The 15290-nt window shown below is 38.1% G+C and overlaps 1 protein-coding gene across 4 annotated transcripts in view; it reads left to right on the top strand.

Annotated features, from left to right (window-relative positions):
- Positions 1 to 15290, top strand: part of ARAP2 (ArfGAP with RhoGAP domain, ankyrin repeat and PH domain 2) — a 178835-nt gene that overhangs the window by 139764 nt on the left and 23781 nt on the right. For all 4 annotated transcript variants that reach the window (XM_066387040.1, XM_066387041.1, XM_066387042.1 and 1 more), the window contains one exon: positions 7063 to 7191. In XM_066387040.1, the coding sequence (XP_066243137.1) occupies positions 7063 to 7191 (129 nt within the window). The remainder of the gene's footprint in view (positions 1 to 7062; positions 7192 to 15290) is intronic.

The raw sequence follows: 15290 nt of genomic DNA, 5'->3' as shown, positions 1-15290 counted from the left end.
GAAGGCACTGGGAGTCCCCAGATGGTTGTTGATGGAGGAATGTCAGCAGGGAATTGGTGCTTTTTCTCATGTAAATATAAACCCCTGAGTAAGCAAGTCACCAAAAATAAATAAGTAAGCAGGTAAATAAGTGAACTGGAAGTGCTGGGTTTTATTTTAGGTGTCTGTAAATTTTAAAGCAATAGTTCACTACCCTGTCATAACCAGTGCCATCTCTGTATTATACACCTCTGTATAATAAATACGTTGAAATATTCCCTTTACTCTTTTGAGATTCTTTTTTATATTCATTAAAAATGAATATAATACCCTGATTATAATATAAAATGAGTAAGAGGAAAATACGTAATGTCATGTAAATACTGACCCTCCTCTGTGATCAAAGATCCTGACAATAAGTTCTTACACATCTATGGAATGACCATGGCTGTTACAGCTACAAACATGCACTGATAAGAGCAGGTCGGTTTGTGACTCTTCATCGTTGGAAGCATTGCCGTTGTCCCTGAAGTGGTGCCTCAGTCCATTTGGACAGCTATCAGAGAATTCCATAGCCTGGATGGCTAATAAACAACAGAAATGTATTTCTCCCAGTTCTGGAGGCTGGGAAGTCCCAGATCAAGGTGCTGGCAGATTCATCGTCAGGTGGGAGGGAGCCGGTTTCCCAGTTCACAGAGGGCTGTCTTGTCTCTGTTCTCACATGGTGGAAGGGGGCTTTGGGGCCTCTCTTTCGTAAGAGCACCGATCCCATTTATGAGGACTCTGCCTTCCAACGGTGCTGCCTCCTAACATCTCTTTGGGAATTAGGTTTCAATGTAGGACTCTGGGGCATGGGGTAGGGAGACCCTAGCAAAGGGTGGACAATTCTTAGGGAGTTCTGACAAAGCCTGATTTTTTTCTGCTTATATGGTAACCAGATTCATGGAAAAAATACATCGTATTAAAACCGTATAAAATATGTTCAGAATTTATCTGTACAAAGCTGAGATAGTTTTAGGCTCCGTTAATTTATAAGTAGGTTTTCCTTCTAAGCGAATGTCTGGTGGGACATTTGAAATTTGTACGGAGAGAAAAAGGCTTTCTTCGTCTCATCTTTTGAAAGACGCCAGGCATCCCTGGCCCGGTGCTGCCGATCATTAGGACAAGCGGAAGCCCACCCTAGGAGAGGCCCTTGCCTTCGTCAGGATCTAATCTTCTGAAACATGCGGTTACTTCAGTGCTTCACCTTGAAGCTGAACCTGTCCTCTGCTGATAGAGCCCCATGTCCTGCAGGTCCTTCACATGCTAACAAGTCGTAACGGCCCGACGGCCCTCATTTAAGTGGGCTTTTTCGCTGTGCGATTCAACTTTGTGAAACACTTTCTACGCAACAGTATCGTAATGAAATGTTCTATTGATTCCTTCCCATAACTACTATGATATTGAAGATCTGCTCATTTTTAATTCAGGTTCTTCCCAGGCCTTCTCTTCACTGACACAGAAAGTGCTATCTCCCTCTAATTACGTGGACAGGACAGAGAGAGACTTGCACAGCTCTAAGTTTAGTACTAAGAATTTAATTATTGGGGACGTCATTGTTGTCTCAGAAAATTTAACGACAATACCTTTCATTTCAAGTGAAAAATGGGAGAGTTCTCTTTTTTAACGGGAGCCCAGCGTTTTTCTGTGAACATGATTTTAAGCTATTAATGATTGGATCTGCCTGACCAGGCAGGGGCACAGTGGATAGAGCAGTCGGACTGGGATCTGGAGGACCCAGATTCGAGGCCCCAAGGACACCAGCTTGAGTGCGAGCTCATCTGGCTTGAGCAAGGCTCACCAGTTTGAACCCAAGGTCACTGGCTCGAGCAAGGGGTCACTTAGACTGCTGGAGCCCCCAGGTCAAGGCACGTATGAGAAAGCAATCAATGAACAACTAAGGTGCCACAACGAAAAATTGATGCTTCTCATCTTTCTCCCTTCCTGTCTGTTCCTATCTGTCCCTCTCTCTGTCTCTTTATTGCTGCCACAAAATAAATAAATAGATAGATAAATAATTTTATTTACTTAGCTAAACAACCACCTCCATAAACTGTTCTTCTCAACTACACTGAATTTTCAGCAATTTTTATGCTATAGATAGTACACAAATGAATTATTTCTAATAATGCCCTAATGCCAAATGACTTATGCACCATATAATCTACCATAACAGGCAGTTGTAAATGTAACTATAAAAAAAAAATTTGTAGGAATTTATATTCTAGCAATGTTTGATGACTCAATTATTTCTGCCTCTTATCTCTTTCTTAAGGTGAATTTTAATGCCATTTATGCAGGAACATGAATCTTCACAATTTTTGTTCTCATAAAGTATTTTATATTATTATAAGACTGATGTAATAGAGACAGATCTATATTTGCCTCCATATCTGCTGTGATAAGTTTCAGTATAACTAGGAATACTTGAGAGCTATCACTGTAGCCCTTATTTGTAATAGTGACCCTCTTTAATAAGACACTGATATCTGGGAGTCTCATTACCAATGTCATCTTGTAATAAGAAGAGTAAACTTTTATTCAACCCAGATGAAGTTTTTCAGTAGAGAATACCATTCTTACCTCCAAGTCAACCGCAGTATCATCAGTTTCCTTAAGGATAGGATGTTGGATCTATCTTGCTATCATTTCCTACCACCTTCTCACTCAGGATAGGAAAGTGAAGGGGAATTAGGCAAGTGTGAACTGACCTTGTTTTCACTTTGCTTAGTCACCTTGTGCAGTCCACGCCAAAAAAAAAACAAAAAAAACCCACAACTTTTTGAATTGATAATTTTTTCCCTAAATCACATGTGAAAAAATGATTATGTGTGGGTTTACATACTCGCCAAAATGAAACTATGTGTATTAGTTAAGATTCGGGGCTGTGCTGGCCAGATAGCTCGGTTTGTTAGAGCATCATTCCGAAGCACAGAGGTTGCCAGTTCAATCCCCGGTCAGGGCACGACCAGGAACAGATTGATGTTCCTGCCTTTCTCTCCCCATTCCTCTCTCACTAAAATCAATAAATAAAAATTAAGATAAAAAAGATTTGGGTCTGTGAGGTCAGATAGATTTGAGTTTCAAATCTCTGCTTCTCACTTGAACCAGCTGTTTCACTGAGCAAGTGGTTGGGTTCCCTGACATGTAAAGTTTGAATAATAATGATAATATTTAATGAATTGTTGTGAAAATTAAAAGTGATAACTGATGCAGAGTAACCAGTATACATAATGTCTAATACATAGTTATTATTGCATAAATGGCAGCTGTTAATGGGATCAGTAGTGTCTCAGTGTTTGCAAGTAGTAGAAGGAAAAATTATATAACACAAAATGTAAAGAAAGTGCTTATTCTATATGGTAACTCCCCAAGTTACAAACATCCAACTTACATGCAGCTTGTACTTAGAACGGCATGCCATACAGGCTGTTGGTAATTAAGTGCAGCTGGACATCAGTGAAAATGGTATCACAGAGTTAGTTACTTGACACCCGTGGCAGAGAACTAACCAGTGAAGACCTTTTGGAACTAGAGCAGCAGATGAAGAAAACAGGGACCAGAAATTCCTATGTTTTAATTTATTTTTATGTTGGGTTGTATAAGCTCTTTATATATTTTGGGCATCAACCCTTTATTTGATATATCATCTGCAAATATCTTGTCCACTTCAGTAGGCTGCCTTTTTATTTTGTTGATGGTTTTCTTTGTGGTGCACAAACTTTGTATTTTGATAGAGTCCTGTTTGCTTAATTTTGTTTTTGTTGCTCTTGTCCTAGAAGAGATATCCAAAAAATATTGGTAAGATTGATCTCAGAGACTTGATTGCCAATGTTGTCTTTTAGGAGTTTTATGTCTTACATTTAAGTCTTTAATTTATTTTGAGTTTATTTTTGTATATGGTTTAAAAACATTGTCCAGCTTCATTTTTTTATTTTTTTTTGCATGTATCTATCCAGTTTTTCCAACACTGTTTATTGAAGGGACTGTCTTCTTATTCCTGTCTGATTTGTCATAGATTAATTGACCATATAAACATTGGTTAATTTCTGAGTTTCTTATTCTGTTCCATTAATCTGTATATCTGTTTTGTTCAGTACCATGCTGTTTGATTACTATAGCTTTGTAATACAGATTGAAATCCAGAAGCGTGATATCGCTAACTTTATTCTTCATTCTCAAGATTGCTTTTGGATATTTGGGAGTCTTTTGTAGTTCCATATATATATATATTAGGATTATTTCTTCTAAGTTCTTTGAAAAATACCATTGGCATTTTAATAGGAATTGCATTGATTCTGTACATTGCTTTAGGTAAAGACATTTTAATGATACTAAATCTTCCAGTTCATGAGCACTGTACTTTTATTTATTTGTGTCTTTTTTAGTTTCTGTCATCAGTGTCTTATAGTTTTCAGAATACAGGTCTTTTGCCTATTTTGTTAAATTTATTACTAGGTGTTTTATTCTTTTTTGATGCAGTTGCAGATGGGATTGTTTCTTTTTTTTTATTTCACTTTCCAGTTATAGAAACATCTTAAATTTCTGTATATTAATTTCATATCCTGAAATACTGAACTCATTTATTCAAATAGCATTTTTTGTGCATGTAATCCTTGGGTTTTCTGTATAAAGTATCATGCCATTTGGAAATAGTGACAGTTTTACTTCTTTTTAATTTGGGTGCCATTTTATTTCTTTTCTTGTCTGATTGCTGAGGCCTGGATTTCAAATTATAATTAGTTTTATTTTTAAATACAATTAATTTGAATTACAACATTGCTTAATAGAAGATGACCAATGTATGGGTTAATCAACAAGTGAATTATAGCTTTGGCAAATATGGACAATTATGATTTTTGCCAAACCCTTTACAAAATTGTTTGAAGAAAAACAAGATTTATATAGCACAAAGGATTTTCTCTAGTTTTACAAAGAAATATATTTTTCCTGCTAATCCACTTAAAATACTTTCTGTTAGTTATATGCCACTATAGAAATTCATATGGCATTTTATTACTCAAGTACTTATATACTTGAAATCTGTTATATATGTACTCAGCACTCTACTGTGTACAGGGATATATTTTTAAACAAGAGGGAGATATATCTTGAAGATGTATGGCCTAGTCATTCTTTATTTGTTTATTTAGAGTTGCCATCGTCAGCTTTCTCCAATAAGCACAAAGTACAGAACTGCATTACATTGTATTGAATAGTAAGCAAACATCTGGTTATTTATATTAGAGGCAAAAAATTTGTTTTCTTCTTCTATGAACCTGGGGTTCACATATCCTGGAATGCTGTGGTCATAGCAGGGGAGACTGGTGTTGAAGAGTATATAATAGGTTGTCTTTATTAGTGATTTTATTACCAATTAAAATATCATGGTTCATATATGACTATGATACTATTGACATACTCTTTCTTGTTTGTTATTAGCATTCCTACTTTAACCAGAAATAAAAAGCTCAAGTGCTATGTGCTTCACGTTTAGAAAGTGTATAGCAGAGTTGGATTGACTTACAGTTGACGAGGATACTGGGGAAGCAGTATTAACATCTTCCTGTTAGAGCTTATGTTCTTGATGTTTCAATTATTCTATTTTTAGTATACTGTGAAAACAGTTGAATTTTTTTCTAGCATATGCTTCTGTTGTAACACTTACTAAATGATTGGCATATTTTGATCAGCAATAAAAGTTTTCTATGAGGCTTTGACTATAATTGTAAAATGTTTTTTTAACTCTGCTAAGAAATTCTAATGCTTTTAAAAATATGATTGCCTAAAACAAAATGTGTATGAATGAGTATTTATCAAGAAAACATCTTTAGGATATCATTAATTTCTTGGTTTTAGTTTATTGCATTAATAGTTAATGAATAATACAATGTGGGGCAAAAGTAGGTGGACAGTTGTTTGTATGGAAAATAATGCAGTAGTTTAATAATATAATAAAATAGGAATAAACTTTGTATTTTGCATACTCACAACTGTAAACCTGCTTTTGCTCCACCCTGTATTGCCACATACTGTTTCTGATTGATGTTTCCACTAACAGTTAAGCATAGATTAACTATTAGTATATCATGATTATTTTCATATGTTCTCTGTTGAAATTATGAATAAAGATATCAATTCTAAGTTGTTCACTATTACTGAGCAGAATTTATATTATGCTAATCTTTATGATTAATACTTGCTATTGAGCCCTGGCCGGTTGGCTCAGCGGTAGAGCGTCGGCCTAGCGTGCGGAGGACCCGGGTTCGATTCCCGGCCAGGGCACATAGGAGAAGCGCCCATTTGCTTCTCCACCCCTCTGCCGCGCTTTCCTCTCTGTCTCTCTCTTCCCCTCCCGCAGCCAAGGCTCCATTGGAGCAAAGATGGCCCGGGCGCTGGGGATGGCTCTGTGGCCTCTGCCTCAGGTGCTAGAGTGGCTCTGGTCGCAATATGGCGACATCCAGGATGGGCAGAGCATCGCCCCCTGGTGGGCAGAGCGTTGCCCCATGGTGGGCGTGCCAGGTGGATCCCGGTCGGGCGCATGCGGGAGTCTGTCTGACTATCTCTCCGTTTCCAGCTTCAGAAAAATGAAAAAAAAAAAAATACTTGCTATTGGAGAAGAGTAATTTTGCTGATTCTTTTATAGTTATTTAACTGTATAAGCAGATAGGCAGTTTCCACAAGCAAACCGGAATGTTACCTAATTTCAAAAGAAGATAGAGTAAGACAGTGATTTATTGTACAAAAGGGTAACCATTATTTCTGAGATTTTATCTAAAGGACAACAGCTGTGATTTTTGAGCCTAAAAACAAATATTATTGCATAGATTCATTTATATAGTAAATTTTATTATATACTTGATAGTGTTCTTTCTAGGTATCAGAGTCTGTTTTATATAGTCTTATTGCTATTATTGCATAACATAGGATATGGTTATGCTTATTGTTGCATAAGGATATTTTGAAAAAGATTTTTAAGAATTTATAATTATAAAAAATGGCATCTTAAAATATTTTTATTTGATTTGGTTTTATATTTTGCAGAGCGCCCTCTTCACTACACAGAAAACGTGTTAGAGCAGGTGCTTCGGTGGAGTTCATTAGCTGAACCTGGCTCTGCTTATCTCGTGGTGAAGAGATTCTTAACCATTGATACAATCAAACAATATAATGGTAGGTGCTGTTATTCACGTGGTAACTATGATTAAAAATTCAAGTGGTTAAAGGATATTTATTACAGAACAAGAGTTATTTAAAAATGTAAAAAAAGAAAAAAGGAGGGACTCACTCCGAACCACTGACATAGTATCATGCGCAGAAAGAAGAGTGTGTACACACACCCAGGAGCGCCACGTGCTAGAGTCGGGTTTCCTGGAGCACAGCTAGCTCTAGGGTGATAGTGAGCAAATCGGATGGCGCAGAGTGAAAGTGCTCGGGAGAACTGGTCTATGTTTTTAAGTGCTTTTTGCCATGCTCCAGTGTTTTCCTAATTTTTAGATAGCTGGTGACCGATCCTTCTTCTGAAATTGTGGAAGTTCTCTGGGTATTCAAGAAGTGCAAGTCATGCAAGCCCTGAGATTGAGTGCTTCATATAATTCCCATTTTTGTTGATACTGGAAAAGAAACACGTCTAAAATAAAACATTTCCAATAAGGATACTTGCCATCCAACTGGGAGAAGACATGTACACATGTCAGGTTAGACAGGAAGCTAGCTGGCACGAGGAGCCCCGTGGTTAGTCTCTGAACCGCTATGAGATACCAGAAAACCTTTATTGTGAGACTTTGATTCTTCTGTTGTGTTGCCATTAACTGACAAATTAGAAAAAGATTTCCTGCCAGCTCTGTTTGTAAAACAATCCCAAAAAGCAAAGGATTCAGGTTTTATAAGATAAAATTTACCACAACTTTTAATAGTTAATAATGATAACGATTATTATTTCTTAAGCATATATTAATTGAGCTCTATTAATATATTATTACATATTATATAACAGTCTAATAACATATTAATCAGCCACTGAGCTCCGTACGCACCAAATCTCATTTAAACTTTTAAAAATGTCCTTGTGAGTTATGTTGTCCTTCGAATTTTACAAATTAAGAGAGAAGCTCAGAGCAATTAATAACTTGCCCCATCTACATTATAGCTAATAAATATTGGGTTTGAGAACAGATTTGTCTTCTAGTTATTAAAAGACACATGGGGGTGTTGATGCATCTCTTAAAGACTGTGAGCTTCGTGCTCAGTTATGATTGCTGACCCTCAAGCTAATATCCATAGGTCAGCAAGTTCTAAAGTGTACCATGGCTACTCTGATAAATGTCTGACTTCATGTGATGTCTCAGTTGCTGTCACTGCGATAGATTGGCAGCTTATAGAGAGCAGGAATTTATTTCTCAGTCTAGACACCGAAGTCTGAGATCGGGGGTCCAGCATGGTTCGGTTCTGGTGAGAGCCGCCTTCCGGTTGCAGACTTCTTACGTCGTCACATTGCAGAGAGCAGAGAGAGGAAGCAGGCCCTCTTGTGACTCTCCTAAAGGCAGGAATCCCATTCGGGAGGCTCCCATCTTTTGAAACCATATCATATTGCGTGGTCTTGGGGAACACATTCAGTCCTTCACACTGTCCTATACATTTTATACTTAATATACAAGTGTTTTTACAACAGGTGAGCAGTGTAACAACGCCAAGTTTTCTTGTCTTCTATTACCTAAATAAAGGGAGCAGATACTCTTTTTGCTGTAGAATTTAATCTTTTAGAGACCTTTATCTTATTTTCTTTTGATACTGTTACAAATGATTTTGACCACATCCTCCCTATTCCTCTCTCTTCATGTGAATGCAACATGCCTTTGTGTCACAGAGCAGCGGTTCTCAGACATGGGCCAGCTTTGTCCCCCAGGGGTAACTTGACAGTGGCTAGCGACATTTCTGGCTCTCACAGCTGAGTAGGGTCGTGCTTCTGCTATATAGTGGGTAGACTCCAGAGCTGCCACTAAACACCCTACAATACACAGGAAAGCTCTTTAAACAAGGATTATCAGGCCCAAATGTCAATGGTGCCCTTGCTGAGAATTTCTGATTTAGATAATCAATGAATTCTGCTCTAGTTCTTAAACTCTGTATTCTTTCATTTTAACATTGAAGTAAAAAAACCTGCTGAGCTTACAAACAAAGTCCTGTCAAAATGATCAAATACATATGGTTCTCATGGTTTCTTTTCTTTTAGGAAGTAACTTTTCAGGTAAATTTTTATTTTTATAGTAAATTTATATCCCTTTTTATAATATTCCCCCACATGTCTAATTCTTCATGTTGCAAAATACTTGAAACTCACAGCTAAACATAATACCTAAGCTCTTGTTTGAGTGGTAGTGGGCTGGCTACGTGAATAAAAATAAACAAAAATAAGATCTTATAAGGCTGTGCTATACAGAAACGTTCTGTGCAGTTGGGGTGAAGAAAAAATCCAAACAAGGATAACATTAATGCTCTTAATCTTTGGGGGAGGATAGTAAAGATTAAACAGGTTGAGAGCAATCTCATCTGAGTAAAATCTCTATGCTGTTTAAAAGACAGGAAGAAAGGGCAGCGTGACAACCTGAACATTAGCTCGAGCCAGAAACAGAGTAGGACCAGTGGGCAGTATAAGGGTGCCTCGCCTACTCCTGCATCTCCGTCGGGTTATGTGTGTGTGTGTCCTTTTGTTCTGAAAGCAACGAGCCTCTGTAAGGTCGAGCCAAAGCATCTTGCGTAAAGACTGGAGAACCCAAGCAGTGAAAGCAGGTTTTAAAGCAGGGGTCCCCAAACTTTTTACACAGGGGGCCAGTTCACTGTCCCTCAGACAGTTGGAGGGCCGGACTATAAAAAAAACTATGAACAAATCCCTATGCACACTGCACATATCTTATTTTAAAGTAACAAAATGGGAACAAATACAATATTTAAAATAAAAAACAAGTAAATTTAAATCAACAAACTGACCAGTATTTCAATGGGAACTATGCTCCTCTCACTGACCACCAATGAAAGAGGTGCCCCTTCCAGAAGTGCGGCGGGGGCCGGATAAATGGCCTCAGGGGGGCCGCATGCGGCCCGCGGGCCGTAGTTTGGGGACCCCTGTTTTAAAGGATAGTTTCAGAATTTGAATGACACATTCTGTCAAGTAAAATGTCACTAACTTTTTTGTACCTCTCGTATCTCCTTCATCCCTCTAACAGGGTGCTGGCTGAAACACATCCCTGTCCCTGCCCTGTTCCTTCCGCAGTTTCCCAAACCATATGCAACTTGTCACATATCTATAATTCTTTCTTCCAGGAAATTGCATTAAAAAAATCAGATTTTTTTTTTTTCAGAGACAGAGAGTCAGAGAGAGGGATAGTTAGGGGCAGACAGACAGGAACAGAGAGAGATGAGAAGCATCATCAGTTTTTGTTGTGGCACTTAGTTGTTCATTGATTGCTTTCTCATATGTGCCTTGACCGTGGACCTTCAGCAGATCGAGTGACTCCCTGCTTAAGCCAGCGACCTTGGGTCCAAGCTGGTGAGCTTTTGCTCAAACCAGATGAGCCCGTGCTCAAGCTGGTGACCTTGGGGTGTCAAACCTGGGTCCTCCACATCTCAATCCGATGCTCTATCCACTGCACCACCACCTGGTCAGGCAAAAAAAGAAAAAAAAGAAAAATCAGATTTTAGAGTAACATCTGTCAGCAGATACATTAATTAGACAATTTGATATTGGTAATTATGTATTTGGGGATTAAAATAGGAGTACCAATGGCGTAAACATTTAAATTATTTTTTTAAAGTTTTCTAGCCAATAAAATTTTAATAAGTGCTTTTAATTAGACCTTGATTTATATTTAGGTTGTCAAAGCAATTAATCTTTTTCATTACGGATGTTTCTGCATGTGTGAATTTAGGATTATCCTTTTAAATCAACTCTAGCTGTTGTTTGTTTTTTAAATCAATTTCTCAAATCATGATTTTTCCCCCTCTAGTTTTCTCTTGTAGCAACCTAGCATTTATAAGTACATTTTATGCAATATGCTTTGCAATAGATTTTAGACTGGTTAGATATTCAGTCTACTTTGTCTCTGTCTTGGCAAATGTCTCCTAAATCAATCACAGTGACCACCTACTCCAGAATTATTGCGCCATTCAGTACCTCCACCACTCCTTAAAATTGGAATCTAAAAGAATAATAATAAAAGTAAATCAAATGTGATTTCCCTATCAGTTTGTTGGAAAAATTTTGAGTCATCAGAAATGCATTACTCTTCACAGTAGGAAGGGTACAATGTTAAAGATTTCTCTTACTTATGATTTGCTTATTCTAACCTGGGGGCTGAGGAGAAATTAGCTGAGTTTGAAACAAGGGTGGTTGGTTGCAACCACATTTTTCTCTTAGTAACAAATAGCCAATGTGTTAATATTTTTTGAAACATAAAGTAGCAATACCACATCCTCTGTATTCTGTCCCCTCATACTTGACACCTAGTTGCCACAATATTTACTGTCTGTTCACCCATCTCTATTCCAACGCTGTATCTACACACACAAATATATACGAACTGCATTTTGTTAATTGTATGATGGCTTTTTTTAGTTTTATGTAATAAATTCCAAGCATATACTTTTGATTGGTGTTGTTTTCACCACTAGTTTGCTAAATGAAGAATTTTTATTAAATAATAAGTTTGGGGGTTTAGGAGTTTTAATTACTCTGTTTGTTTTTTTTCACTTTATCTAAACAGTTTAATATGTAGCCATCACTGTAGGAATAGATTGAGAGTCAGCCAACACTTAACTGCTGCTCATTCATTTAAGGTAGTGAGGTAACATACCTTTCTGGGAGTACACTAGAGTAAATGAATTTTCTGTTGCCTCTACTTAAAAGTCAATTCTGTGCTTTTCAAAAGCAGCATTTGATTTCTCAGAAACATTTGTGCCATTGTCATTACTGTAATGAGGAGTTAACTAACTTGAAAAGAAAGATAATAGTCCTCCAATTTCTTTTCTACACCATGGATTATAACTGAGACATTGAGATAGTATAAAACTTCATTAAAATTGCTATTTAGACTTTGTCACAGCTAATCTTATTAGACCATCGTTTATTATTATCTCTTGTTTCAACATCTCTATCACAAGTAAGGCATAAATTTATAGCTTCTGTAAGGTTCCAGAATAAATAATTCTATGTTGCCAAAGTCTTACTTTAAGTGCTAAGTTTTTTTTTTAAATTACCCCGATAGAATGTGATATGGGGGACTTGAGGATAAATGATCTCAATAGGGAAGAAATACTTTTAAGATGTAAGATGTAACTCAAATGCAGATCCCTGTGGGTTTCTAAATTTAGATTGCTGCTATGACAGATGCTTTGGAATTAAATTTGCATTAGAATCGAATAGTTCAAAATGCAACTGCTTCCGGCAAGTTCAGACCTGGAAAGCTGAGCTATCCACTGTCAACTGACTTAAGAAAAGAAAATTTCAGCAGAAATAGCATGAGTCTATAAATCATAGTCTATCTAAAATAATTTACATTCCACGTCCATCAAATGTTTTTAAATCCAAAGATGTTTAAAAGTTTGCAGGTAAGACCTAGTCCGCTTCAAGTGGAAGAATTTTCTTGGGAATTGATAGTCATTTGATATCGTTATAAAGTACCACACCCCAGATTCTGAAAGGCACTGTACCTCATTTCATTGAGTTCACATAGAGACACCCAGTCCAGATGAATTTTGAAGAGTTTTATTAGAGGAGATTTATTAAATATGCCGGCCACATATGGCTGACACAAGCCATCAAACCTAAATCGTGCAGTCCCAAAAATAGTTCAGGGGCTGCTTATATACCCTGATCCCACACAGGCAGGGGAGAGCATGACATCATGGTGTATAGCAGGGGTCCCCAAACTTTTTACACAGGGGGCCAGTTCACTGTCCCTCAGACCGTTGGAGGGCCGGACTATAAAAAACTATGAACAAATCCCTATGCACACTACACATATCTTATTTTAAAGTAAAAAAACAAAATGGGAATGAATACAATATTTAAAATAGAGAACAAGTAAATTTAAGTCAATAAACTGACCAGTATTTCAATGGGAACTATGCTCCTCTCACTGACCACCAATGAAAGAGGTGCCCCTTCCGGGTGTGCGGGGGGGGGGGGGGGGGGGGGGCGGATAAATGGCCTCAGGGGGCCGCATGCGGCCCGTGGGCCGTAGTTTGGGGACCCCTGGTGTATAGGCTGGCAACATTTGTTTAGGCAGGTGTCCCCAAACTACTGCCTGCTGGTCGCATGCGGCCCCCTGAGGCCATTTATCCAGCCCCCCCCCCCCGCACTTCCGGAAGGGGCAATTCTTTCATTGGTGGTCCGTGAGGGGAGCACTATATGTGGCGGCCCTCGAATGGTCTGAGGGATAGTTAACTGGCCCCCTGTGTAAAAAGTTTGGGGACCCCCGGTTTAGGGGATACACAGAAACATTAAGACTTTCAAGGTAACACAATCAAAAATGTTTACAAATCTTTAAGGATTCATCTTCCCTTATTAGCCTAGAGGTATTTTGCTTTCAAGATTCCAGGAAGGGGGAGGAAGTACAGTCAATGCAGGGTGGTATGTCAATTCTGTCTCCCATTGAAAGAGAAGAAGTTTCTAGGTTAACCTTTATTTTAGATTTAAAACTGAATGACCCATTGTTCTTGCAAGCCAGAAACTTCTACATTCTTCTCCCTCCCCTCCCTAAAGAAAGTACAGGATGGGAAAGCCTGATAGGAAAGCCTGACCTTTCCTCCCAGAACATCAATACCAATTTTCAGCTTTTAGGTACCTTACAACAATATGAACTATACAGTATGAATGCCTTGACTTCTGATATTTTAATTTGGTACTGAGAAAATTATTTGATAAGTTTCAGCGCTGTTTCATATAGGAACCTGTGGAAAATTTAAAGGATTGTAAAAACATTTACTTTACCCACCCACAAGGAACCTAAATGGATGAAAACTACATAAATACAAATCTAAGTACCAACACAACATGCTATCCATGATGACTGCGGGCCGTGTTGTTTATGTTTATGGAGAGCTTTCAAGCACAGAAAAGGGGTTCAGCTAGATCAGTGATAGTCAACCTGGTCCCTACCGCCCACTAGTGGGCATTTCAGCTTTCATGGTGGGTGGTAGCGGAGCAACCAAAGTATAAATAAAAAGATAGACTTAACTATAGTAAGTTGTTTTATAAAGATTTATGCTGCCAAACTTAGTGAAAATCCGACATAAAGTACTTGGTAAGTAATTATTATTAGATGCTTTAACTTGCTATAACTCTGCTTTATAAATTTTATAAAGTTACTTCCCTACTTTATAAATCACCATTACTGTGGAACCGGTGGGCGGTTAGAAAATTTTACTACTAACAGAGATACAAAAGTGGGCGGTAGGTATGGAAAGGTTGACTACAGATGGTTGTTGACATTTTCTGACACTGAATTGTCTTTCACTCAAGGAAATAGTTCTTTTTTAGTTTTTCCGGTATGTCTTGTTCTTCTATTATAAGACTCAGTCTTACTCTTTTACTCAATAAAAGGACAGGTCCAGTAAACTTTTCAAAAATATAAATGAATAAAAACACTTTGTAGTTGGGGAAGTTACTGATAAAATCTCATAGGACTGCAAACTCAACTATTATTAGGGTGGTGAGGGGATGCTTTCTAAAGGAAATGAGCATTGTATTTGTAAAGCCAGTATCCAGGGCCACCGGTCTGGTTCGCATTGGATTTGGACAGACGGTAATGAAACAACGGAGCCGAAAACTGGTGGGCCACCATCTTTAATCCTAGCTTGCACCCGGCGGGCAAGTAAAAACACACACTGGGTTCCAAAACCCACTCATTCAGTGCTCACAAAGCTACTGACTTATCTGAGTTTCCTAGAATCAAAGGTTTCTAGCTCACCAGACTTATTCACCTCTGTTCCCCATCTCCTTCCTTCTCCCTGCACAAACTCTGCGCTAACTGGCTCCATCATTTTGGCTGCCTCTCTCCTCTCCTCCACGTGGCCTTTCTCTGCTCTCCTCTCTAATGTTAATCTCAGGAACTGAGAGAGCAAGCTCCTGGTCTGCCCCACTTTATAATGCAGAAATCAAAACCTTTTATCCAATATACAAAATAGAGAAGTCTCTGATACAAAGTCCACCCCACATCAAAAAGAGTGGAAAAGACTTAGTCCTAAAACCAAGCCCCAGACTGACCAGGCGGTGG

This window comes from Saccopteryx leptura, chromosome 5 (assembly GCF_036850995.1).
Source record: "Saccopteryx leptura isolate mSacLep1 chromosome 5, mSacLep1_pri_phased_curated, whole genome shotgun sequence".
Classification (NCBI taxonomy): domain Eukaryota; kingdom Metazoa; phylum Chordata; class Mammalia; order Chiroptera; family Emballonuridae; genus Saccopteryx; species Saccopteryx leptura.
The sequence above is the reverse complement of the archived record's forward strand: the minus strand, read 5'-3'. Positions and strand labels throughout refer to the sequence as shown.